At 41.9% G+C, this 26,254-nt stretch overlaps 1 protein-coding gene across 1 annotated transcript in view; it reads right to left on the reverse strand.

Moving 5' to 3' along the window:
- LOC122559928 (potassium channel subfamily K member 9-like) overlaps positions 1 to 24,843 on the reverse strand; it is a 57,386-nt gene extending 32,543 nt beyond the window's left edge. Inside the window, exon 1 of the mRNA XM_043710036.1 lies at positions 24,561 to 24,843. Coding sequence (XP_043565971.1) covers positions 24,561 to 24,843 — 283 coding nt within the window. The remainder of the gene's footprint in view (positions 1 to 24,560) is intronic.
- Between the last annotated feature and the right edge of the window lie 1,411 nt (positions 24,844 to 26,254).

Genomic DNA, 26,254 nt, shown 5'->3' on the forward strand with positions numbered 1-26,254 from the left:
TGAATATACTGATCTCTATCTGACTTACTCTACTGATACAGATTGAATTATAGAAATCCCAAATGTAATTTCATTAGTCATACAGACAGAGTGGTGCTAATTCCACACAAAGAATTGCACAACCCCAGCCTTAATTACATTATTGCATTGACTGGATTATAATAATCTTTGCCTGAATTGACCCACTGACCCAGATTGAATTGCACTCTTGAAGACTGAAAAATACTAATCCCACAGACTGATTTACAAATTTTCTACAAATTTAGTTACACTAATCCCAGAATCAGAATTACTCAAATTGCTCAGCCTGATTTGCACTAACCCTACAGACTGAATTCCATTAATAACAAACTGAAATACACTAATTTCCCAGACTGAATTGCACTTATCAAACAAGCAGAATTACAATAATTCCGCATTGAATAACGCTCATGTCACGGATGGAATTGCACTAATCACTGTCTGAATAACGTCAATCCTATAGGCTGGAACACAGTGATAGCTCAGAGTGAACTACATTGACCATGACTGGATTATACTATAAATTACAGAACAAATTATACTAATTGCACAAATTTAATTACAATGATCACAGTCTTAATTTCTCAAATCTCACAGTTTGAATTACACTAATGTCACAATTGGAGTTATGTTAATCTCTCAGACAGAATTTCACTGGTTTAGATGACTGAATCACACTGATCCCAGACTGATTTATACTATTAATGTAGGCTGAATTATTCTAATCAGAACCTGAAATAAATTAATCCAATAGACCTAAGTACAATTTTTCTACTCAATGAATGAATTATACCAATCACAAACTGAATTATACTCATCCCACTGACTGCATTATTCCAGTCACATTCTGAATGACATTAACCTTGGATTGAATTGTCCTAATCACAGTCAAGAATTTGCTAATCCCATATACTTTGTCTGAATTACAGGACACCAGCAGACAGCATTACATTAAGTATTCTTAACCCACTGTTTGAAATGCATTAATTCCACCATAAATTCCAAGTTATCATATTGACAAATATACAGAATTGCCCTAATCCAGAGACTAAATTATATAAATTCCAAATACTGAATTGCATTTATCTCACAGTGTGCATAGCCACGTTGATCACCAATGTCCATCATCAAGTGCGTTCAGTAACACCTTGACTGACCAGGCTAACTGAACCGTAAAGGATATCATTGGTGGGTTGGCAGTAGGTGGTTGGAGCACCAAATGATGGTAAAACATAGTGGAACATGTCCTCAGAGTTTGAACTGGAGCAGATGCATCTGTCTATGGCAGTTTCAATAGGAATGATCTTTGGAGATTCCTGTCTTTTAAAGACAAATTTTTGCTTTCACACTGAGGATACCTCCAAAGACTTGTACGACAATATCACTGTGCTAAATCGGATAGATTTCAAACAACATCCAGCAACTCAAACCTAGGCATCTGTGAGGCACCACAGGCCATTGGCAACAGCAGAATTGTATTCAACACAAATCTATAACCTCGTGGCCCAGTAAAGCTCCCATTCTACCATTCTCACCAAGTCAGGGGATCAATCCAATTTAATGAAAAGTATTGGGTAGCATGCCAGGAACAGCACTGGGCATACTAAAGATGAGGTCCACTTGATGGGGTTATGGTATAGAATTACTTGCAAACCAAGGAGTGTAAACAGCACATGATAGACAGATCTAAGTGATCCCACAATCAATAGTCCTACTCTAAGCTCTGCAGACCTGAATGGTGGTGGCCAATTAGACAATTCAGTGGAGATGGAATCTCCACAAATGTTCTCCAACATGGGCGAGCCAGGAAAATCAGGGAAACAATATATCTGGAGTACATACAATGTTTTGTAACCAGAAGTGACAAGTGGATAATCTATCACAGCTTCCTCCTGAACCAGCATCACAGATGCTAGTCTATAGCTAATTTGATTCACTCCAGTTCTTTTTCTCAGGGGGTGGTAGATGGGGTCTAACTCGATGTGTTTGTTGATAGAGTTCCAGTTGGACTGCCATGCTTCTAGAAATTCTCCTGCGTGTCTTCGTTTGGCTTGTCCTAGGATGGATGTGTTGTCCCAGTTGAAGTGGTGTCCTTCCTCACCTGTATGTGAGGATACTATTGAGAGAGGGTCATGTTGTTTTGTGGCTAGTTGGTGTTCATGTATCCTGGTGGCTAGTTTTCTACCTGTTTGTTCAATGTAGTGTTTGTGACAGACCTTGCACGGTGTTTTGTAAATGACATTAGTTTTGCTTGTTGTCTGTATCGGGACTTTCAGGTTCATTAGCTGCTGTTTTAGTGTGTTGGTGGGTTTGTGGGCTATCATGAGTCTGAGTAGTCTGGCAGTCATTTCGGAGGTGTCTTTGATGTAGGGGAGAGTGGCTCGGGTTTCTGGATGTGTTTTGTCTGCTTGTTTGGGTTTGTTGCTGAGAAATCGGTGGACTGTGTTGGATGTTTAGCAGAGCTGTTTGTTCAAGTCTCTGCATTACTGCCTCTGCTAAGAACCCTGATATTGGAGATCATATGGTTGTTCTGTTGGTTTATCTGTAGGTTTTGCTGTTGAAGGTGAAGTGTGTGGTAAGACATAGGTCCACTAGCTTGATGATACTGTCCTTGTTGATGAAGTTAGTGGTGTTTGGTGTATGTGTATTTGCGTCTTCTGATAGCGTAGTCAGTGTTTCCTTGGCCAGGTTAATGTTGATTGTTGTAATCAGGGCTGTTATATCAAAGGAGACCATTATTTCATCCTCTTCTATCTTAGTATCTTTGATGATCTTCAGCAATTTTTGGGTGGAATGGATGGAGTGGCGTGAGTCTTAGCTGAAGTGTTTTAGTCTTTGGTTTAGCTCCTTGGCCAATCTGTAAGTTGGTGTTCCAGACAGCGAGACTATGGGTCTAATGGGGGCTCCTGGTTTGTGAATTTTGGGTAATCCGTAATTCATTTCACTAGATTTCTGAAGTCTTTTGAGTAGGGCTGTGATTCGGTTCTCTAGTTGTCGGGTCTGGTCTATCGCCACCTGTTGGTAAGTGTTGGTATCTGTAAATAATGCGTTCACTTTTTCAATGTTCGTCTCTTCGATTTAGAATGACTGTCAAGCGTCCTTTGTCTGCAGGTAGGACAACAATGTTTTTTTTTTAGTCTTTCCAGTGCTTTCCTTTCTTGTGTATTGAGTGTGTTTCCTTCCATTTTTTGTTTAATGTTGCTGCAACTACCTGCCTGATGGTTTGCTGGGTTTCTTCTGTCAGTTGGCTGTCTTTTAGTTGTTTCTAATGTTGCTAAGAAATCTTTCTTGTCCGCATCCTGACAGTTGTAATTTAATCCTCTAACTAAGACGGCTTTTTCAGTGTCTGTTAAGGGTCGGTCAGATAAGCTTTTTATCCATGTTTCTGTGTTATCTGTGTTGTTATTTTGTGTAAGTTTGTCAAGTTTTTTCTGCAGGTCAAGTTTTTTCATTTTCTGTGTTTGTCACTGTCTGTATCTGTCCATTCATCCTAGGACATCCTAGGACAAGCCAAACAAAGATATGCACGAGAATTCCTAGAAGCATGGCATTCCAACCGGAACTCTATCAACAAACACATCGAGTTAGACCCAATCTACCACCCCCTGAGAAAAAGAACTGGAAGTGATTTCACCACAGAAAATGACATCATCACATGAAATGACATCACCAACCCAAAGAAACCTGAACACATAAATAGAAAGCAGGAATTATCAGCAGTACTTCACCTGAGGTCCACTGAAGATGTTACCTGTTTGGGAGACGAAAAGTCTGGAAATGAACCTTCCAGCTCAGCGAGCCAACCTACATCCAGAAACTTAACCTGAGCTACAAATCATCTCAAAACCCGCTAACTCCAAATGATATCAAGAGTTAGCTGAAGGTGCTAGATACTACAAAGGCTATGGACACTGACAACATTGCAGCAATAATATTGAAGATTTATGCTTCAGAACAGGCCCATACTCTGGCTAAGCTGTTCCAGATCAGTTATAACACTGGCACCTACCCTCCAATCTACTCACCATCCTGACTTGGAAATATGTTGCCATTCCCTCACTGTTGCTGGGTTAAAATCTTGGAAGCCCCTCCCTCAGGGCATTGTGGGTCAACCTACAGCACATGGACTGCTCAGGTTCTGCCAACCACTGCATTTAAACCATAGATTTCAAAATAAATTATTTCATTTATATCAATGTGTTTGGACATGTTACAACACATCTCTGGGCCAGGTATATCCAACAACTGTAAGCACTAGGTCGTGTAGATATTTAGAGGGTTGAATGAGACCTTTCTCTGAGGTGTGTTCTAAGTGGGAGGCAGGGAATGGAATGGGGAGAAGGTATCTAACAGGAGGAAGAAAGATAGAGGATATATAAAGATATTTTAATCGAGTTCAGTCCAGCATCATTTTCAGATCACAGATTTCTAAAGTGAAATTGCAACCAACAAGGTGACACAAAATAGTCATTATGCAAATAGAGAAATTTGTGAAATTTGCTCATTTACTCAGAGTCTATCTCACTGACAGAATCCAAAATGCATTTACAACTGCATCGACAGTAAAGTTCCTGCATATCAATTAACTCATTCTTCAAATCCCAAATTACGCTTCTCGTGTGAAGACTTTGTTCGCAATCTATTTTTAAGATGGATTGGAAGAATATTATTAAATTTGAGAAGGTTCAGAAAAGATTTACCAGAATGATGCCTGGACTGGAGGGTTCAACTTATAAGGAGAGGTTGGATAGAACATAGAACCTTAACAGTGCAGAAAGAGGCCATTCAACCCATCTAGCTCACACCAACCCTCTGAAAAGCATCCCACCCATACCCAACTGTATCCTATAACCCCACATTTATCAGAGCTGATTTACCTTGCCTACATATCTCTAAACAGTATGGATGATTTCAGGATGACCAATCCACCTAACCTGCATATCTTTGACCATGGGAGGAAACTGGAGCACCCGGAGGAAACCCATGCAGGCACGGGGAGAATGTGAAAACTCCACACAGTCACGAAACGACATGACCAGCTATCCTTAGTAGCCACACACACGGATGACAAGCAACATGAGTTCGATCGGGACAACACTACTATTATAGGACAAGCCAAACAGAGAACAGCCAGAGAATTCCTAGAGACATGGCACTTAATGCTAATTTTCTTATCCTCATGATTTCCAACATCTATCAACAAACAAATCGATCTGGACCCAATATACCGGCCACGGCAGCGGACAGCTGGAACTGACAACCGGAAGCGGCAGATACAAATTAGCGGAGGAACTGACAACCGGAAGCGGCAGATACAAATTAGCGGAGTTAATGAGGTAAATGCCGGAGGAAACATCACAGAAGCGCTTCACAGGAGGCTCCCAAGCACTGAGGCATTCACCTAGACAGGAGACGAAACGTCTGCAACACAAATTCCCAGCTCGGCAAACAGAACCACAAAAACAGATACAGGTATAATTAGAACATTTAAAAGATATTTGGATAATTACATGAATAGGAAAGGTTTGGAGGGATATGGGCCAGGAGCAGGCAGGTGGGACTAGTTTAGTTGGGATTATGTTCGGCATGAACCAGTTGGAGTGACGGGTTTGTTTCCTTGCTGTCTCACTCTAAGATCATATGTGCATTTGGGGAAAATTAAGGTATAAAAGGTAGTAAAGAAATTAATTCAGCCTTTTACAAAATAATGAATACCCAAAGAAATACAATCAAATCAAGGAAAGAAAAAATGTCCATAATCTCATGAAGTATTGTAAAAATGGCATCACACTTTAAAGACTATGTTTAGAACCTATTGTCAGGCATGTCCTCATGATTATGATAAAAGGAATTGTTTGCCTTAGGGATGCCCTTAATGAGTCTACAGAATTGAGTCCAATTGAACTGATATATAGGCATGAGGTGAGAGAACTCCGCTAATTAATTTAAAAAAAATTATAAATCAATGCTCAAAGACTTTCAATCTGTTACACGCCAGATTTCTAAGAAGTGCTAATGAAAGCATCTGAGCTTGCCAAAAAGCATTTGAAAAGTATTCAACAAATAATAAAAAGACCAAAGTTCAGAATTTTGTTGCTGGAGACAAGGACTTAGTACTGCTTCCTGCCTGATGGGATTGATTAAAAGCAAAATACACTCGACTTTATTAAATCCAAAAGAAACTCAGTGATGTGAATTCTGTAATGACTACTTCAAACAGGAAAATAAATCAGGTAATGTGTCATGCTAACATGTTAACACAATGCATTGGCAGGAAGGATGGTCATAACAAAAGTGTATTTACCGGGCTAAAAGATATCAGGAGTGAAATAAAAATATCAGAACATTTTGAAACTGAATTACAAAGTTTCAGTACTTAGATTGCAGAATATGGAAGCACCTAAAACAAATGATATATGATTATGCTACCTCACAGATAGCTATCAAAATATCATACAAAAGAGATGACAATCTCACAAATTGAGTTTTGTAACTAGGGCAGGCAAACCATGCTTGGCTACATTTGATGATAATATGGGAAATGTGCTACCCATAGACCAACAAACCTGTAGACTTAACTCAGAAAAATTAGCCAAATTGACAAGAGATCAATTTCATGATGGACAATGATATTATTGAACTTAAACATGGTAGCTGGAGCACATCTGTTGCGATGATGAGAATTGTATATAGATTATCTGAATATCAACATGGTAACAAGGGTGGATTCATATCTAATTACACAATTGAAGGACTGTATTAAGCTGATTGGATAAGCATCGATTGATACAAAAATTGACTTGTGCAGCTAAAGAATTATCAGCTTTTGTAATCTAGATGATCTTTATCAATGTAAAATCATGGAATTTGGTGTGAAAAATAAACCAGAACTTTACAACAATTGACCAACAGAGTAATTGAAGAATTACAGAACTATGTTGGTCACATTGATAATGTGATTGTGGTCAGCCAAACTGGTCGTGATCCAAAACAAAAACAGAAATTGTTGGAAAATCTCCGCAGATTTAGAGAGAAATCAGGGTCCAGTGACCCTGCCTCATAACTGATGGTAGCTAGTAAAAGGATGGTTTTTATGTAGAGGTTAGGGTGTGAGGCTGGAGGAAGGCATAAACAATAAGTGCAGATACAGCCTAAAGAGAGAGGGGAAAAAAATTGGACAAAGGAGTGGGTAAAGATCAACTTGGGAGAAAGAATAGCTAATAATTGCAACTATTAATAGCTGACAATGGGATGTAAGTTGTAGCAGTCCAAATGATGACAGGCCTGATATGTGGGGCTGGGGGTAAGCATGGGGGAAGGTGCTCAAGATCTAAAATTGTTGAATGCAATGTTAAGTTCAGAAGACTGCAGGTTCCCCAGACAGAAAATGAGGAGCTGTTCTTCCAGTTTGCGCTGAGCTTCACTGGAACAGAACAGGATGTCTGAGACAGAGATGTTGGCCAGGGAACACGGTGTTAATGTGGCAGGCAACTGGAAGCTCAGGGTCTTTTCCTCGAAAAGAACGTAGATGTTCTGCAAAGCAGTCACCCAATCTACACTTCATTTCCCCAGTGTAGAGGAGACCACATTGTGAGCAGCGAATGCAGGAAACTAGATTGAGTGAAGTGCAAGTAAAGTACTGCTTCACCTGGACAGTGTATTTAGGCCCTTGGATACTGAGGAGGGAAGAGGGAAGTGGGCAGATGTTACACCTTTAGCAGTTGCAGGGGAAGGTGCTGTGAGACATTGGGGGCTGTTGGTATTGAAGGAAGAAAGGACCAGGGTTTTCCTGAGGAAATGATCCATGCAGAAGGCTGACAAGGGAGGGGAAGGGAATATGTGTATGGTGCTGGAGATGGCAGAAATGGCAGCTAATGATCCTCTGGATGTGGATGCTGGTAGGATGGTAGGTAGGAGCAAGGGGAACCCTATCACTGTTCTGTGAGGGAGCAGAAGGGTGGGGACAGGTTTAGGGCTAAAGCATCTTGCCCCAGCTTTCTCCCACCTCACACACCAGACCTGCCAGCACATGGGCTGCTATCACACACAACCCATTATCAGCTAATACTAGTCTCCATTAGTAGCTATTCTTTCTCCCAGGCTGGTTTTTATTCATTTCTTTGTCTGTCCATCTGTTTTTCTCTATCTTTATTTCTATCTCCATCTATCATTTATTCTTCCACCTTCCCCTAATCTTCTGCATAAAAATCATCCTTATCCTAGCTACCATCAGTTCTGAAGAAGGATTACTGGACCCACAATGTTAAGTCTGATTTCTGTCCAAAAGGTGTTGCCAGATCTGCTGAAACTTTCCAGAAGTTTCTGTTTTTGTTTCAGATTTCCAGCATCTGCAGTTGTTTTGGTATCCTGTCGTGATCAATTTGATTTTAGCATCATCTATTAGTTTCAACTACTCTGCCTAAGTTCAATAATATCATTGTGCATCTCTTCCTGATCTCTTCTCTCAATTTGGCTAATTCCACTGAGTTAAGTCTATAAATTTGTTGCTGTATGGGTAGCACACTTTCTATGATTTTATGTATAGCCAAACGTGTTTTGCCAGCCTTATCTACACAAAACAATTTGTGCGTGAAATCACAATACCTTTTATATGATACTTTGATAGCTTTCTGGGAGATGGAATAAGCATTGTTCAATTGTTTTAAGCACTTGCATATTATGCAAATATAGGAGGAACATTTACACCATTTCAATAAACTATTTGATTGGCCATTAGATCTAAATACAGTTAAAAGTAAATTACTTAAATTAAAGCTAATTTATTTGGATTACATTGTGGGACAAGGCCAAGTAACAACTTGAGGAATAAAAATAAGGGTTACCTTGGATATTCCCATGTCGAACACAAAATGAGAAATTTTGTGATATATCAGCATGAATGGCTTTTATTGTAATTTTATTTCAAGTTTGAGCACTGTACTGGCTCTTTTGATAAGCCTGATTAAAAAAAAACAAGAAAACTAAATGGACAAAAGAATATCAAAATGATTTTGACAATATGAAAACTGCATCAGTTTTCGCAGCACTGAGTTATGTTCAACTCTTTAAACTGGCTGCTGATGCCAGTGACATTAGTATCAATGCAGCATTGCTACAGGAGGGTGAGATTGGGATCATTTTGTCAGTCAGTTAATTTTAATTCAGTGAGTCAAGAAGGGGAGGGAGTAGCAATGGATCAAGCTTGGGGTAACTATATCGAATCAAGGTGGAGAGCTGAGTCAGTATAGCAACATTCTAATGTGGAAAATGATGTGGAGATGCTGGTTTTGCATGGGGTGGCAAAGTCAGAGGTCACATGACACCAGGTTATAGTCCAACAGGTTTATTTAAAATCACAAGAGTTTGGAGCGCTGCTCCTTCATCAGTCAAAAACCTGAAGGAGCAATGCTCTGAAATCTTGTGATTTCAAATAAACCTGTCTGACTATAATATGGTATCATGTGACTTGGAAAATGAGGGGCAGCAAATAGTAGGAAGGGACAGGGAGAAAAATAATCGAAGGCGACACCAGCAGTCAAGTCTGGTTCCTTCAGAGAGGAACAGGAAATGAAACTAAAGGTTTGATATTGGTCTCTGCATAATATTTATAACGAACTCATGGAGTGATGGTACACACAAGTGAATGAATGAAGTGATAGGCATTTGGGAGACATAGCTGAAGGGTGACAAGGATTAGCTTCTGAATATCGAGGGGGATGTGGCATTCAAGAATAGGAAGCTAGGTAAAAGCAGAGGAATAACATTCCTAATCAAGGATGTTATGAGAGTCATAGACTCATACAGCATGGAAGCAGACACTTCAGCCCAACTCATCATGCCAACTATCCCCATTTGTCTGCATTGGGCCAGTAGTCCTCTAAATCTTTCCTGTCCACGTACCTGTCCAAATGTCTTTTAAAGGTTATAATTGTACTCAGCTCTATAACTTCCTATGGCAGCTCATTCCATACTTGCACCACCATTTGTATGAAAAGTTGTCCCTTAGGTCAATTTTGAATGAATCAGGGGGAAGGGAAAGCAACAGGGAGTATGGAGTCAAGTAGAAGGATAAGCAGCAGGTTAGCATGTGTGCAGGTTTTAAGTTTGAGGCAGGCTAGGAGTGAAGCAAAAAGGAATGATAACTTAGGACTTGTTACTATAGATGTTGGAAATCATGAGAATAAGAAAATTAGCATTAAGGTGCTTTATCTAAATGCTCGTAGTATTCGTAACAAAGCAGATGAATTAATGGCACAAATCATGGTGAATGATGATGATGGGTGGTAGGCATCTCAGAGAGCTGGTTGCAGGGAGTTCAGGGCTGGCAGTTAAAACATTCAAGGATTTACAACTTATCGAAAAGACAGGGAGGTGGGTAGAGGGGGCGGGGTTGCCTTGTTGGTTAAGAATTAAATTAAATCTATGGCACTGAATGACATAGGGTCAGGTGATGTGGAGTCTGTGTGGGTGGAGTTGGGGAACCACAAAGGCAAAAAGACCATTATGGGAGCTATGTACAGACCCCACAACAGTGGTCAGGATCAGGGATGCAAGATGTACCAGGAAATAGATAGGGCATGTCAGAAAGGCAAGGTCATGGTGATCATGGGGGACTTCAACATGCAGGTGGACTGGGTGAATAATGTTACCAGTGGATCCAAAGAAAGGGAACTCATGGAATGCTGACGGGATGGCTTTTTGGAACAACTTGTGATGGAGCCCACAAGGGAGCAGGCTACTCTGGACTTAGTGCTATGTAATGAGCCAGATCTTAAAGTAAGGGAACACTTAGGAGGCAGAGATCATAATATGGTAGAGTCCAGTCTGCAGTTTGAAACAGAGAAGGAAAAATCAGATTTAATGGTGTTACAGTTAAATAAAGGTAATTACAGAGGCATGAGAGAGGAACTGATGAAAATCGACTGGAAGCAGGGAAGACAGTAGAGCAACAATGGCAGGAGTTTGTGGGTATAATTGAGGACACAGTACAGAGGTTCATCCCAAAGAAAAGAAAGATTATCTGGGGGGAGGTTAGTCAGCCATAGCTGACAAAGGAAGTCAGGAAATGTATCAAAGAAAAAGAGAGAGCCTATAAAGTGGCCAAGAGCACTGGGAAATCAGAAGAGGATAAAAATGAGAGAAATACGGAAGGAGAAGATCAAATATGATTAGATTACTTACAATGTGGAAACAGGCCCTTCAGCCCAACAAGTCCACACTGACCCTCCCACCCAAACCCATTCCCCTATATCTACACCTTTATCTAATACTACGGGCAATTTAGCATGACCAATTCACTTAACCTACACATCTTTTTGACTGTGGGAGGAAACCCACACAGACACAGGGAGAATGTGCAAACTCCACACAGACAATTGCCCGAGGCAGGAATTGAACCCGGGTGTCTGGCGCTATGAGGCAGCAGTGCCACTGTGCAGCCCATATATGAAGGTAGGCTAACCAGTAATATTAGAAATGATAGTAAAAGTTTCTTTCAATGCATAAGAAACAAACTAGAGACAGAAGTAGACATTGCTCCAAACTGATGCTGGAAGGCTAGTGCTGGGAGATAAGGAAATAGCTGAAGAACTTAATAAGTACTTTGTGTCAGTCTTCACAGTGGAAGACTGAGTAATATCCTAACAATTAAGGAGATTTGAGTATTGTAGCTAGAGAAAGAGAAAATGCTAGAAAAGTTCTCAAAATCGATAAATCTCCTGGTCCCAATAGGCTACATCCTAGAGTTCTGAAAGAGGTGGCTGAGGGAATAGTAGAGGCGCTGATTGTGATCTTTCAAAAATCATTGGAGTCAGGGAAAGTCCCAGGTGATTGGAAAATCACTGTTGTAATCCCCTTGTTCAAGAAAGGATCAAGACAAAAGATGGAAAATTATAGGCCAATTAGCCTAACCTCAGTTGTAGGTAAAATTCTAGAATCCATCATTAAGGATGAGATTTCTAAATTCTTGTAAGTGCAGGGTCAGATTAGGACAAGTCAGCGTGGATTTAGTAAGGTGAGGTCATGCCTGACAAACCTGTTGGAATTCTTTGAAGAGCTAACATGTAGGTTAGATCAGGGAGATCCAGTGGATGTTATCTATCTAGATTTTCAAAAGGCCTTTGATAAGGTGCCTCATGGGAGGCTGCTGAGTAAGGTGAGGGTCCATGGTGTTGGAGGTGAGTTACTGGCATAGGTTGAGGATTGGCTGTCTGATAGGAGGCAGAGAGTTGGGATAAAAGGTCCTTTATTGGAATGGCAGCTGGTGACAAGTGGTGTCCCGCAGGGTTAGATGTTGGGGCCGCAGCTGTTCACTTTATATATTAATGATCTGGATGAAGGGACTGGGAGCATTCTGGTGAAGATCACTGATGATACAAAGTTAGGCAGACAGGCAGGTGGTACTGAGGAGGTGGGGAGGCTGCACAAAGATTTAGACAGTTTAGGAGAGTGGTCCAGAAAACGGCTGATGAAATTCAATGTGAGCAAATGCGAAGTCTTAGAAAAACGAATACAGGCATGGACTATTTTTTAAACGGTGAGAAAGTTCATAAAGCCAAAGTAAAAGGGATCTGGGAGTGCTAGTCCAGGATTCTCTGAAGATTGATTTGCAGGTTGAGTCTGTGACTAAGAAAGCAAATGTAATGTTGTCATTTATCTCAAGAGGGTTGGAATATAAAAGCAGTGATATGCTTCTGTCATACAGTCATAGAGTCATAGAGATGTACAGCATGGAAACAGACCCTTCGGTCCAACCCATCCATGCTGACCAGATATCCCAATCCAATCTAGTTCCACCTGCCAGCGCCTGGCCCATATCCCTCCAAACCCTTCCTATTCATATATCCATCCAAATGCCTTTTAAATGTTGCAATTGTACCAGCCCCCACCACTTCCTCTGGCAATTCATTTCATATATGTACAACTCTCTGTATAAAAACATTGCCCCTTAGGTCTCTTTTATATCATTCCCCTCTCACCCTAACCTATGCTTCTAGTTCTGGACTCCCCCACTCCAGGGAAAAGACTTTGTCTATTTATCCTATCCATGCCCCTCATGATTTTATAAACCTCTATAAGGTCACCTCTCAGCCTCGGACGCTCCAGGCAAAATAGCCCCAGCCTGTTCAGCCTCTCCTTATAGCTCAAATCCTCCAACCCTGGCAACATCCTTGTAAATCTTTTCTGAACCCTTTCAAGTTTCACAACATCTTTCCGATAGGAAGGAGACCAGGATTGCACGCAATATTCCAACAGTGGCCTAACCAATGTCCTGTACAGCCGCAACATGACCTCCCAACTCCTGTACTCAATACTCTGACCAATAAAGGAAAGCATACCAAACGCCTTCTTCACGATCCTATCTACCTGCGACTCCACTTTCAAGGAGCTATGAACCTGCACTCCAAGGTCTCTTTGTTCAACAACACTCCCTAGGACCTTAACATTAAGTGTCTAAGCCCGGCTAAGATTTGCTTTCTCAAAATGCAGCACCTCACATTTGTCTGAATTAAACTCCATCTGCCACTTCTCAGCCCATTGGCCCATCTGATCAAGATCCTGTTGTAATCTGAGGAAACCTTCCTCGCTCTTCACTACACCTCCAATTTTGATGTCATCGTAAACTTACTAACTGTACCTCTTATGCTCGCATCCAAATCATTTATGTAAATGACAAAAAGTAGAGGACTCAGCACCGATCCTTGTGGCGCTCCACTGGTCACAGGCCTCCAGTCTGAAAAACAACCCTCCACCACCACACTCTGTCTTCTATCTTTGAGCCAGTTCTGTATCCACATGGCTAGTTCTCCCTGTATTCTGTAAGATCTAACCTTGCTAATCAGAGTCCCATGGGGAACCTTGTTGAACGCCTTACTGAAGTCCATATCGACCACATCTACACTCTGCCCTCATCAATCCTCTCTCTTACTTCTTCAGAAAACTCAGTCAAGTTTGTGAGACATGATTTCCCACGCACAAAGCCAAGTTGACCATCCCAAATCAGTCCTTGCCTTTCCAAATACATGTACATGCTGTCCCTCAGGATTCCCTCCAATAACTTGTCCACCACCAACGTCAGGCTCACTGGTCTATAGTTCCCTGTTGTCCTTACCGCCCTTTTTAAACAGTGGCACCACGTTTGCCAACCTCCAGTCTTCCGGCATCTCATCTGTGACTATCGATGATACAAATATCTCCGCAAGAGACCCAGCAATCACTTCCCCACCTTCCCACAGAGTTCTAGGGTACACCTGATCAGGTCCTGGGGATTTATGCACCTTTACGCATTTCAAGACATCCAGCACTTTCACCTCGCTAATATGGTCATTTTGCAAGGTGTCACCATCTATTTCGCTACTTTCGATATCTTCCATATTGTTTTCCACAGTAAATACTGATGCAAAATACTTGTTTAGTATCTCCCCCATTTTCTGCGGCTCCACACAAAGGCCGCCTTGCTGATCTTTGAAGGGCCCTATTCTCTCCCTAGTTACCCTTTTGTCCTTAATGTATTTGTGAAAGCCCTTTGGATTCTCCATAATTCTATTTGCCAAAGCTATCTCATATCCCCTTTTTGCCCTCCTGATTTCCCTCTTAAGTATACTCCCACTGCCTTTATACTCTTCTAAGGATTCACTCAATCTATCCTGTCTATACCTGACATATGCTTCCTTCTTTTCATTAACCAAACCCTCAATTTCTTTAGTCATCCAGCATTTCCTATACCTACCAGCCTTTCCTTTCACCCTGACAGGAATATACTTTCTCTGGATTCTCATTATCTCACTTCTGAAGGCTTCCCATTTTCCAGCCGTCCCTTTACCTGCGAACATCTGCCCCCAATCAGCTTTTGAAAGTTCTTGCCTAATACTGTCAAAATTGGCCATTCTCCAATTTAGAACTTCAACTTTTAGATCTAGTCTCTCCTTTTCCGTCACTATTTTAAATCTAATAGAATTATGTCGCTGGCCCCAAAGTGCCCCGCTACTGACACCTCAGTCACCTGCCCTGCCTTATTTCCCAAGAGTAGGTCAAGTTTTGCACCTTCTCTAGTAGGTACATCCACATACTGAATCAGACAATTTTCTTGTACACACTTAACAAATTCCTCTCCATCTAAACCCTTAACACTATGGCAGTCCCAGTCTATGTCTGGAAAGTTAAAATCCCCTACCATAACCACCCTGTTATTCTTACAGATAGCTGAGATCTCCTTACAAGTTTGTTTCTTCATTTCCTTCTGACTATTAGAAATTTTATAAAGCTCTAGTTAGGCCCCATTTAGAATACTGTGTCCAATTTTGGGGCCCCACTCCTCAGGAAGGACATACTGGCATGAGAGCGTGTCCAGCGGAGATTCACACAAATGATCCCTGGAATGGTAGGCCTGACATATAATGATCGGCTGAGGATCCTGGGATTGTTTTTATTAGAGTTTAGAAGGTTGAGGGGAGATTAGATTAGATTTAGATTACATTAGATTACATTACAGTGTGGAAACAGGCCCTTCAGCCCAAGAAGTCCACACCGACCCGCTGAAGCACAACCCACCCATACCCCTTACCTAACGCTATTGGCAATTTAGCATGGCCAATTCACCTGACCGGCACATCGTTGGACTGTGGGAGGAAACCGGAGCACCCGGAGGAAACCCACGCAGACACGGGGAGAACGTGCAAACTCCACACAGTCAGTCGCCTGAGTCGGGAATTGAACCCGGGTCTCCGGCACTGTGAGGCAGCAGTGCTAACTACTGTGCCACCGTGCCACCCACATCTAATAGAAACTTACAAGATAATGCATGGCTTAGAAAGGGTGGATGCTGGGAGGTTATTTCCGTTAGGCGGGGAGACAAGGACCCCTGGGCACAGCCTTAGAATTAGAGGGGGTCAATTTGGAACAGAAATTAGGAGACATTTCTTCAGCCAGAGAGTAGTGGGCCTGTGGAATTCATTGCCACGGAACGCAGTGGAGGCCGGGACATTGGGTTTGTTCAAGGAAGAGATTGATAAATTCTTGATCTCGCAAGGAATTAAAGGCTATGGAGAGAGTGCGGGTAAGTGGAATTGAAACACCCATCCGCCATGATTAAATGGTGGAGTGGACGCAAGGCCTTTGGTCTTATGAATCTTACCCCCTTACCTAAACCTATGCCCTCTAATTTTGGACTCCCTTACCCTGGGGAAAAGCCCTTGCCTATTCAACTTAACTATGTCCCTCGTGATTTGATAAACATCTATAAAGTCACCCCTCAGCCTCCTACACTCCAGGGAGAAATGTCTCAACCAATCCAGTCACTCCTTATAACACAAACCTTCCAGTCTCATTAAGTCCTTATAAATCCTTTTTGCACCTTTTCCAGTTCAATAGCATCTTTCTTATAACAGAGCAATCCATACTCCAAGTGCTGCCTTACCAATGTCTTGTACAGCCATAACATCATGTCCCAACTCCTATACTCAATGCCCTGACTGATGAAGGCCAGCGTGCCAAAGGCCTTCTTCATCACTCTGTCTACCTGTGATACCACTTTCATGGAACTGTGCTCCAGCACTCCCAGGTCTCCCTGTTCGACAACACTCCTCAGGGCCCTACTGTTAACTGTCTAAGTCCTGACCTCATCTATCTTACTAAATTGTAATACCTTGCATTTATCTGAATTAAACTCCATCTGCCATTCCTCAGCTCACTAGCCCAGTTGATCAAGATCACATTGTAGTCTTAGATAACCTTCTTCACTTTGTCTGCTATACCACTAATGTTGTGTCATCTGCAAATTTACTAATCATGACTGCTAAATTCTCATCCAACCGGTTTAAATAAATCACCAACAATAGGCGACGTAGGCATTGGTCCTTGTGGCACACCACTTGTCATAGGCCTCCAGTTTGAACAACAACCTTTTACCACCACACTCTGTCTCCTAACATCAAACTAATTTTGTATCCAATTGACTAGCTCTCCCTGGATCCCATGTGATCTAACTGTACTAACCAGAGTACCATGGGGAACTTGTTGTTTAAATGAACAGAGAACGCCTTGGTGCAGGAGATTGGGATGTAGACTCAGTTTGGGTGGAGGTAAGCTATAGTCACTTGTCATCACCCCCCACACTCCTGGTCCTGTCATAACATTGTCTATTTGCAGCATAGCCAACCCATTTTCACCCACTCATGGTGTCCACTATTATCTTCTCTTCTTCACTGGCATACTATCAACCATCACTTCATTTGTCTAACTTTCTTTCTCTCCCTCTGAGCTCAATCTTTACCCATCCACTCACTCCTTTCCTTCAACAACTCAATACCATCAGCAGATGTACCACGTTTTCTGAGCTTTCTGTCGGTTTTGAAGGAGGGTTGTTGGACTTGAAACATTAACTCTGCTTTCTCTCAACAAATGATGCCAGACACACTGAGTTTCTCCAGTAATTTCTGTTCTTGTTTCTTACAGCAGCACATTCGGCTACACAAGAGTTGGTGTCATGAAGGTGAAAGAATTGATTAATGACCTTAGAGTAAAGGCACCTCTCAGCAGCAGTGATCGTAATTTTATTGAATTTTGCACCCACTTTGAAAAAGTAAAGAAAGAGAGAATTTGAAAAACTGCAAATACGTGTGCATGAAAGCTGAGCTCAGTGTAATGAACTGGGTTACATCAGGAGAGATGCAGTGGCTGGCATTTAAAGGGATATTTCCAAATAGTCAGAATAAATGCATTCCTACCAAAAACAAAAATTCCAAAGGGAGGAACCACCATCTGTGGTTAACTGGAGAATTTAGGAGAGCATCAAATTTCAGTGAAAAAGGATATCATTGTGCAAATGTGAGAGGCAGGGCAGATGAGAGATGGGATTACAAGGAACACAATGAATGACTGAAAGGTTAATCAGGCCAAATAAATTAAAGCATGAATGAGAGGAAGCTAGGTAGAAATGTGAAAACAGATAGCAAACTTCTCTATCAGTATCCTAAACACAAAAATATAACAACTAAATAGTACAAGATGGAAGCTCATCACTGACTTCTCAAGGGCAACTAGGCACAGACAATAATTGCTGACCCAGCTAGCGAGGACCATATCACATAAGCAAATAAAATAAAACTAAGAGCAGGAGAAGGCCATGTAGCCCCTCAAGCCTGCTCCACCATTTAATACATTCATAGTTGACCTTGTCTCAATTCCATTTTCGTGCCCACTCCCATAATTCTCAATCATTACCAATTAAAAATCTGTGTATTTCCTCCTTAAATGTATTCAGTATCCTCATGTCTACCACATTCTGAGAAGTGAGTTCACAGATTTACAACACTTTAAAAGAAGCAATTTCTCCTCCCCTCTGTTTTGAATCTGCCACCCTTTAGCATAAAATTATGACCTTTCGTCCTAGATTGCTGTACAAGAAGAAACATCACTTTACATCTTAGTAAAGAATGTACAAGTTAGTAAACTGAGTGTTGCTCCTCCAGACTATGAGAATTAATAGTCGATAACAAAGAAATAATGGATGTGATGAATAAATATTTTGCTCTGTCTTTACTATAGGGGATACAAATAAAACTCTGATAATAGCTGTAAATCTGGAAGCTGAAGGAAGAGAGAACTTGGTGCAATTATTACCACTCGGGGAATGGTACTGAGCAAACTGATAGAGCTGCAGGTTGAGAAGTTTCTGGCTCCTGATGGATTTCATCTGTGGGGCATAAAATAGATGGCTAATGAGGAAATAGATGTGTAGGTATTAAATTTCCAAAATTCATTAGCTTCTGGAAATACTAGAACATAGCAAATATGTTTATGGGTGGCAAGGTGGCATAGTGGTTAGCACTGCTGCCTCACAGCGCCAGAGACCTGGGTTCAATTTCCGCCCCAGGCAACTGTCTGTGTGGAGTTTGCACATTCTCCCCGTGTCTGAGTGGGTTTCCTCCGGGTGCTCTGGTTTCCTCCCACAGTCCAAAAATGTGCAGATTAGGTGAAGAGGCCACGCTAAATTGCCCATAGTGTTAGGTGTAGGAATGGGTCTGGGTGGGTTGCTCTTCGGAGGGTCGGTGTGGACTTGTTGGGCCAAAGGGCCAACAAGTAGGTAATCTAATCTAATACTTCGCCTATTCTAGAAGGGAGGGAAGCAAAAACAAAAAAAAAAGGAATCTATAGGTTAGTTAGTGAGATGTCGGTCATGGGGAAGGTGTTAGCATGATTCATGAAGGAGGTTATAACTGGATTCTTGGAATGAGTAATTAGGAAGAGGCCGCATGGGATTGTGAAAAGGAAATCCTGTTTAAACTGTTTTTAGGAATTCTTTGATGAATAAAGAAGATCCCATTGATACATTCTATTTAGATTTCCAGAAGGCATTTGTCAAGGTTCCATATAAAAGGTTGCTGTGTAAAGTAGAAGCTTATGGTATAGCGGGTAGCACAGTTTGAAGATTAGCCAGCTAGCAGAAAACAGAAGGCATGCAGAAAGGAGTCTTTTTTTCAGATTGGCAGCATGTGACAAATGGGGTCTGTACTGGGCCTTAAACCTTTTATAAATTATTTCAATGACTTCAATGAGGGAATCAAAGGCTTGGTGGCAAAGTTTGCAGATGACACAGAATTCGGTTGGAAGATGTGTTGTGGAGATGACAATAAGAATATAGGTAAAGTGAGTGGACAGAAGTCTGGAAAATGGAGTGTAAGGTGCAAAAATGTGAAGTTGTATACTTCACCAGAAAGACAAAAAAGCAGAGTATTACATAAATGGAGAATGGCAACATCTCATTGAATGTCAGAGCAGGCTTGAAGGGCCCAATGGCCTATTCTGCTCCTAATTTGTACATTTGTTTAAGAGATTTTGAGTTTAGTATTATTTCTACAATGTTTTGAAGTCTTCATTCCCAACTACTTTACAGAGACTGTTGCTTATATGGATTATGGTCCTCTCATACTTTTGAAAACATTTGATAACTGTTTCATTGGCATTTAATACTATAAACATATATTTTAAAAATCTTTAATCTCTAAGTAGAAGACAATATTATAGTATATGCTTTATCAAGCAGAAATAGGGAAGAAAATAAATGCTGGTATTAAGATGGACATGAGTAGAATATGATTATTCAAATCAATCATATTGTTCCTGTGAAAGTGACATTTGAACACGTAGAAAAGGTGCAGTAATGAGCAAAAATTGTAACAGGAAAATGAAAATTTTAATGGTATGCCTTTTAAAGATATACTTCTATTCTTTTTCTTAGTGGTGAGATGTGATGAAGGCTTATGATATATTATTATTATTATTATTATTTGGAAACTTGTGTTCTAAGTAGACAGAATGATGTATACCTAAAACTTTGATTTGTATTTCTATATTGTGTGTTCAAAAGAGGAAGACATTTTTTAAGGTTCACATTTGAATTTAGTGAGTAGTACCAGGTTGTCTGGAAGTTGGATTACATGCACTTAAATGAAACCTTTAAAAAACACTTGAGGTGAATAGTTCTTTAGGGAACAAGGAGTTGAAAAGAAGAACAATTGGGTAAAGCATCCTAGGATTCAGGGAGACAGAGAGAGAGAGAAAATTCTTTTGGAAAGAGAACCATCAAATGTTGAGTGAGTCTGCAGGTTTCTTTCAGAGAGAAGCAATTCATTTAGAGAGGAAATATCGGTAAGGGCAGCACTGCAGTTTTGCAATCTCCAAAAAACACAGTTAGGGCTGAAAAAAATTTTAAATATGGTTTAGAAATTTGGAAGCCAAAATCTGAAAACAAAATCAGAAGGTTTTAAAGTCTCAAAAAGGAAGATTCCCTACAAGGATGTTGAATGCATTAGTTTAATGAAACCCTCAGAAATAGGTGAGCTGCATTTGCAGTTTATTTAAGAGTCTCAGCAAGAGATATTACTGAAGAATATTGCATTGACTGCAGAGGCTGGTTGAATAGAATCCAAATACTTCGATATCCACTGAACAAGGAACATAAATGTGGAAACAGGGTGATCCTTCACTGAGGGTTGCGCAGCTGCAAGATTGTTGTTGAGGATGAAACGGTTGAGTTTTTGTTTCTGATATTTGTGATAAAACCATTTCAACTAGTTCTGGTACGGTGTTAAATATGTTGTGTTTTTTTCTCTTATTATGTGTAATAAACTTTGATTTTCTTTTGTTTAAAGTGCATTTTCAGCCTCTTGTGAATATGTACAGTGAATGATCACCATGGGGAAAAATACTGCAGAAATAAAATGTATGGTCTATCAAATTATGTTTCACTCTGGAATGTGATTTGAATAGTATTACAATCATTTGAGATCATAACATCATACTGAATTACATTAAACACACAGAAAGATGTTTTCTTATTCCACAGTCAAATCACACTAAACTATCGACAAAAGAACGCAAATTCCAAATACTGAATTATGCTAATCCTAGACTGAATTACAGTAATCACACAACCTGTAGTAAATTTAACCAGCAGACTGGATTGCAATAATCTGAAAACTGAATCACAATGATCCCAGAGACTGGAAGATAATTATCACAAACTTCAATTATATAAAACACACAATTTAACTGCACTACCCTGTTAGCTTTACATACACTAATCACAGGTTGAATTACGCTAATCCCACTGACTGACACTAACAATACAGACTGATGTGATAAAATGCGCCTTTAAGAAAGATTTGTTCTGTCCTGTTTCTCCTGAAGAGGGATGTTGTAAACCTGGTGCTGAAGTGTCTCCTCTGGGGAAAGCAGAGTAAATAGCTTAGGGCTTTTAAAAAAGTAGACAAAAGAAGCAGGAGTGAGTGGTTTCCGGCTCACACAGACCCAAGGTTTTAGTTTCACTTTCAGTTGCTGAAGTGGGGGGTTTTGGAGTTGAAGTTGCTAGATACAGCTCTCTCTCTGTTAGTAGATTCATATTACCGGTGTTCCTTCTCCTGGACTGGAGAAGACAGCAACTGAGGGAAATCTGTTTTGATGCATTTGCCTTTGCCAAGCCTGTGTTTATGGGATGCTGCTATATTGGAACAGTTGATGAGTAGTAGTTAAATGACATATTAATTTGTTAAGTATTTTGGAAGAGTTAAAGTTATGCCAATTCATCTTTTTTGTTTGTGTTTTAACTGTGATGCAAGAATAAAGCATGTTTTGCATAAATCCTAATTGTTTGACCAATCAAATCACATCCGAAGTGCAACGCCTTACTCTCATCTTTAAATAAGATAAACTTAGGATCTGGGCCATTGCTTTGATAAGTTTTGAGGGGGTTTGGTCTGGTCCAAATTTAACATTGTATTCTTTGCTCTGTTCTATTACACTAATGCCCTTTGTATGATATGATCTGTCTTTATTGCACACAAAACAAAACTTTTCACTGTAACTAGATAATGTGACAATAATAAATTAAATCGAATTAATATCAGATTCATACCTACTATCCTACAGTCTGATTTATACTATTCTTACAGTTGCATTGCTCTGATCCTAACATCTAGGTACTGTACTACCCTAACACTAGACTGAAGTAATTTCATCCCAACAGGAATACACTACTTTCTGAAATTGGATTACACTATTCCCACAGATTGGATTATGCAAATCTCACAGATTGGATTACATTAACATCCCAGACTGAGTAACACAAAATGCAGTTTGAACTATTTAAATCACAAACTATATTACTTTCAGCACAAAGGACTAATGGCATGACACTGGGAAAATGTATATGAGCCTGGGGGTTATTTTGCTACCATTCCATATCCCAACATATGGGCAAAGGTTTGGAAAAATTCAAACAAAGCAGATGAAAGTAAATGTATGACCAAAAATAGCGACTAGAATAATTTTTATTAAAACTCAGAAATTGCTGGAGAAACTCAGCAATCGTGAAGAAAAAACATAGTTAGCATTTTGAGTTCAGTGTTCTGAAGGAGGGTCAGTGGACTCCAAATGTTAACTATGTTTCTCTCTCCACAGATCCTGCCAGACATGCTGTGTTTCTCCAGTAATTACTGTTTTTTGTTTGTTTTAAGACCAGCATTTACAGTTCTTTGTTCTATCAAGAGTAATTTATAATGGAATTACTGTGATTCAGTGTGCAGCATTACTCTGGGATTAGTGTAATTCAGTTTGTGGGATTAATGGGACCATTTGCTGGAGTTTAGAAAAATGAGAGCGTGCTCATCGAAATCCATAAAATTCTAGCAGGACTAGACAGGGTAAAGGCAGGAAGGATGTTCCCGATTGTGGATGCATCCAGAACAAAAGGTCATAGTCTACATACACGGGGTAGACAATGGGGAGCCTGTGGAATTCTCTGCCACAGAAAGTGGTTTGAGGCCAAAACATTGAATGTTTTCAAGAAGGAGTTTGATGTGGTTCTTAGGGCTAAAGGAATCAAATAGTACGGGGAGAAATGAACACGGGGTACTGAGGCGCATGATCAGCCATGATCATATTGTAAACCAGAGCAGGCCTGAAGGGATAAATGACCTACTCCTGTTCCTCTTCCAATGTTTCTGTGTAATTCCGATATATTCCTGTCAGCAGGATGGGTGTAATCTGGTTTGGGGTGTTATCATTGCAGCAGTTCAAGAAGGTGACTCACTCATCTTTCCAGGTAATTACAAGTGGGTATTCAATGTTGGCCTGGCCAGTAAGATTGACATCCTGAGAACATTACCTGTGCATTATCCCTCAGACTGCTTCAACTAATCTTTGCAATTCTCTCCATTTCACCTGATAAAAGAGCAGGGCTCCAAAAGCTTGTGATTTCAAGTAAACCTATTGGATGATAATCTGGTGTTGTGTGACTTCTGACTTTGTCTGCCCCAGTCCAACAGCGGCACCGTTACATCAACAACAAATCAGAGCACCTTGCCAACCAATCAGCATCTTGTTCTCAGGCAGTTCAAACGGGTGCTCTCTTTGAAAATTGGCATTCTTGAGTCTGTCCTGAGGATCCCAAGAGAATGTGTTTGAACAGTACTCAGCAATCACTGTGTGATCTAAAGCACTAAAACAAAGTTTGGAAAAAAGGTGGATCTCACTGGAATCTTGTCAAATCTAGTCACTTCTTGTGGAAAAAGTTAGTTGTTACGAAGAGAATGTCTGTGCAGTCTCCCATCAGCATAGTAGGATCAGCTAGCCAGCTGGCACACAGTTAGGGCTCTGGGAAGTACAATCTCCTTAGTGGGTTCCTATTCTGAATATGGGGAAGGTAGACACCATCTTTCAGGGTAAAATAATTAGCCCTGTTGCAGTACGCTTCTCAACAGAACAGGTGAGTCACTGGAGAACGAAAGGGTCGGTTGTGTTCAGTTTATGTCTGAGCATGCTTGTGTTATTACCGTCATATAGGGCTACGAGCTTGTTGATTTACAGGAAGCAAGCTGTATCAATCAGAGCGTCCAACCATAATACTTTTGTCTTGTTTGCCAAAGTTTAACACTTCCCCAACCCCTTCCCTCTCCCAGATATACCCCCAGTTCTCTGCGCTGGACTCACCGCCAGTCCTGTGTGAGCGGAACACACTGTTAAAAGCCTTGACCCTCTCTCACCTATGGTCGTGATCACGGTGATGGCAAAGTAAAAGGAGCCGGCGAATTTCCATTGGTGCCCAGAGCGGTGCGGCTCGGCTTGTAGAACCACCCACTCGAGCTCCTTGTAGTCCTCGTCGCTCATGCCGTACTTGTTCTTCAGTTCCATCCGCTTGGAGTTGAGCAGCCGCTTGCGGGAGGTCTCAAAGTCAGACTCCAGCGCGTCGAAGACGGCGGCGCCCACCAGCAGGTAGGTGAACATGCAGAGGATCAGGGAGAGAGTCCGCACGTTCTGCCGCTTCATGGCCACGCCAGCCCGGCTCCAGCGCGCCGCATCCCCGCCTCCCCCGCCTACAGCACCCCGGGCACTCCGGCCGCGGGGGCGCGCCGCCTCACGCGCTCCCCCCGACGTGCACGCGCCTTTCAACTCATTTAGCGAGGAAGCAACTAATTGGGCAACCGAGGAGTGTTGGGGGTTGGGGGGCAACACTTTGGCCGGGGGGCACGGGATTGGGGCGATTGAGCTCGGGCTGGATTGTTCGGGTTGGATTGGTTGGGGATGGGTTAATCCAGATCCCTTTGCTTTGGGTTAGAGTTAATTTGGTCTGGGTTAGTTTGGGAAGGGCCGCTTTCGGCTGGATTGGTTGGGGTTGATTGATTTGGGATAGTTTGGGATGGGCTAGTATGGGATGGATAGGCCGGGGCTGATTGATTTGAGTCAGGTTGGATTTGGGTTGGGGTTGGGATTGGGATTGGGATTGGGATGGGGCGGAACCGCTTCGATCACTTTGACTGGAGTTGCTTTCTTTGGGACAAATAATCTACCCAGATCCGGCCTTTGGTCAGTCCAGGCAGGATCTAGTTAGCATCTACCCTCCACCCTCCACCCCCCCACCCCACCCCCCGGCCGCTCTAACCCTCCCCCGGGTATAACTTGTTGCCTGCTGTTTGAAGCGGACACGGTCCCGGGGAGTTCCCGGAGCAGGATCGGGGTGTCCGCGCGAAGTCCGGCTGCTCCCAGTTGCTCGGACCCACTTGGTTGAAGCTCTGTCGGTCCGGAGCTCTCGCTTCTCCCCGCTCTCTGGGCTCCCAGCGGCTCTCAGCGGCTGGCCCTCCCGTGCCAGGGGCGCTGCGCTCCCGGTGGGATCCAGGGAACTGTCCGGGTCCGGGATGGAGCCGGGCTCTCGCCCTGTCCTGAGAAACCCCGCGCTCTCATTCCGCCTGTTGCCTCTCGGTGTTACAGCGAGATGCCGGGCTGCCGGCGGTTAGAGGGGCCGAGCGGACAGGCTCGGAGCCTTGGCCCCTCCGCATCTCCGTCCTGCCCCGCCGAGCTCCCAGCTACAAGTGCTGCCCTGACACTGCCCGAGTTTCTCCAAAGTGCGGCGGCTGCGATCGCTTCCTCCCTCCCTCCCTGTCGGCAGGAGACACGGGCTGAGCCGGCAGCAGCGAGCTCCGAGACACAGCTACTCGGGACTGAGCCGCTACTGCTGCCTGCGCGGAACATTGATGCTCAGGGAACGCAACGGGTGCTGTGTGCACAGGTATCACCACTCTCTCTCTCTCTCACACACACACACTCACACACACACTCTCACTCACACACAGGGACAAACACACACACACACACACATACACACACATGCATGCACACACATATACACACACATAAACACACGCACACACACACACACATATACACACATACACACACAATC

Source organism: Chiloscyllium plagiosum, chromosome 20 (genome assembly GCF_004010195.1).
Source record: "Chiloscyllium plagiosum isolate BGI_BamShark_2017 chromosome 20, ASM401019v2, whole genome shotgun sequence".
Lineage (NCBI taxonomy): Eukaryota > Metazoa > Chordata > Chondrichthyes > Orectolobiformes > Hemiscylliidae > Chiloscyllium > Chiloscyllium plagiosum.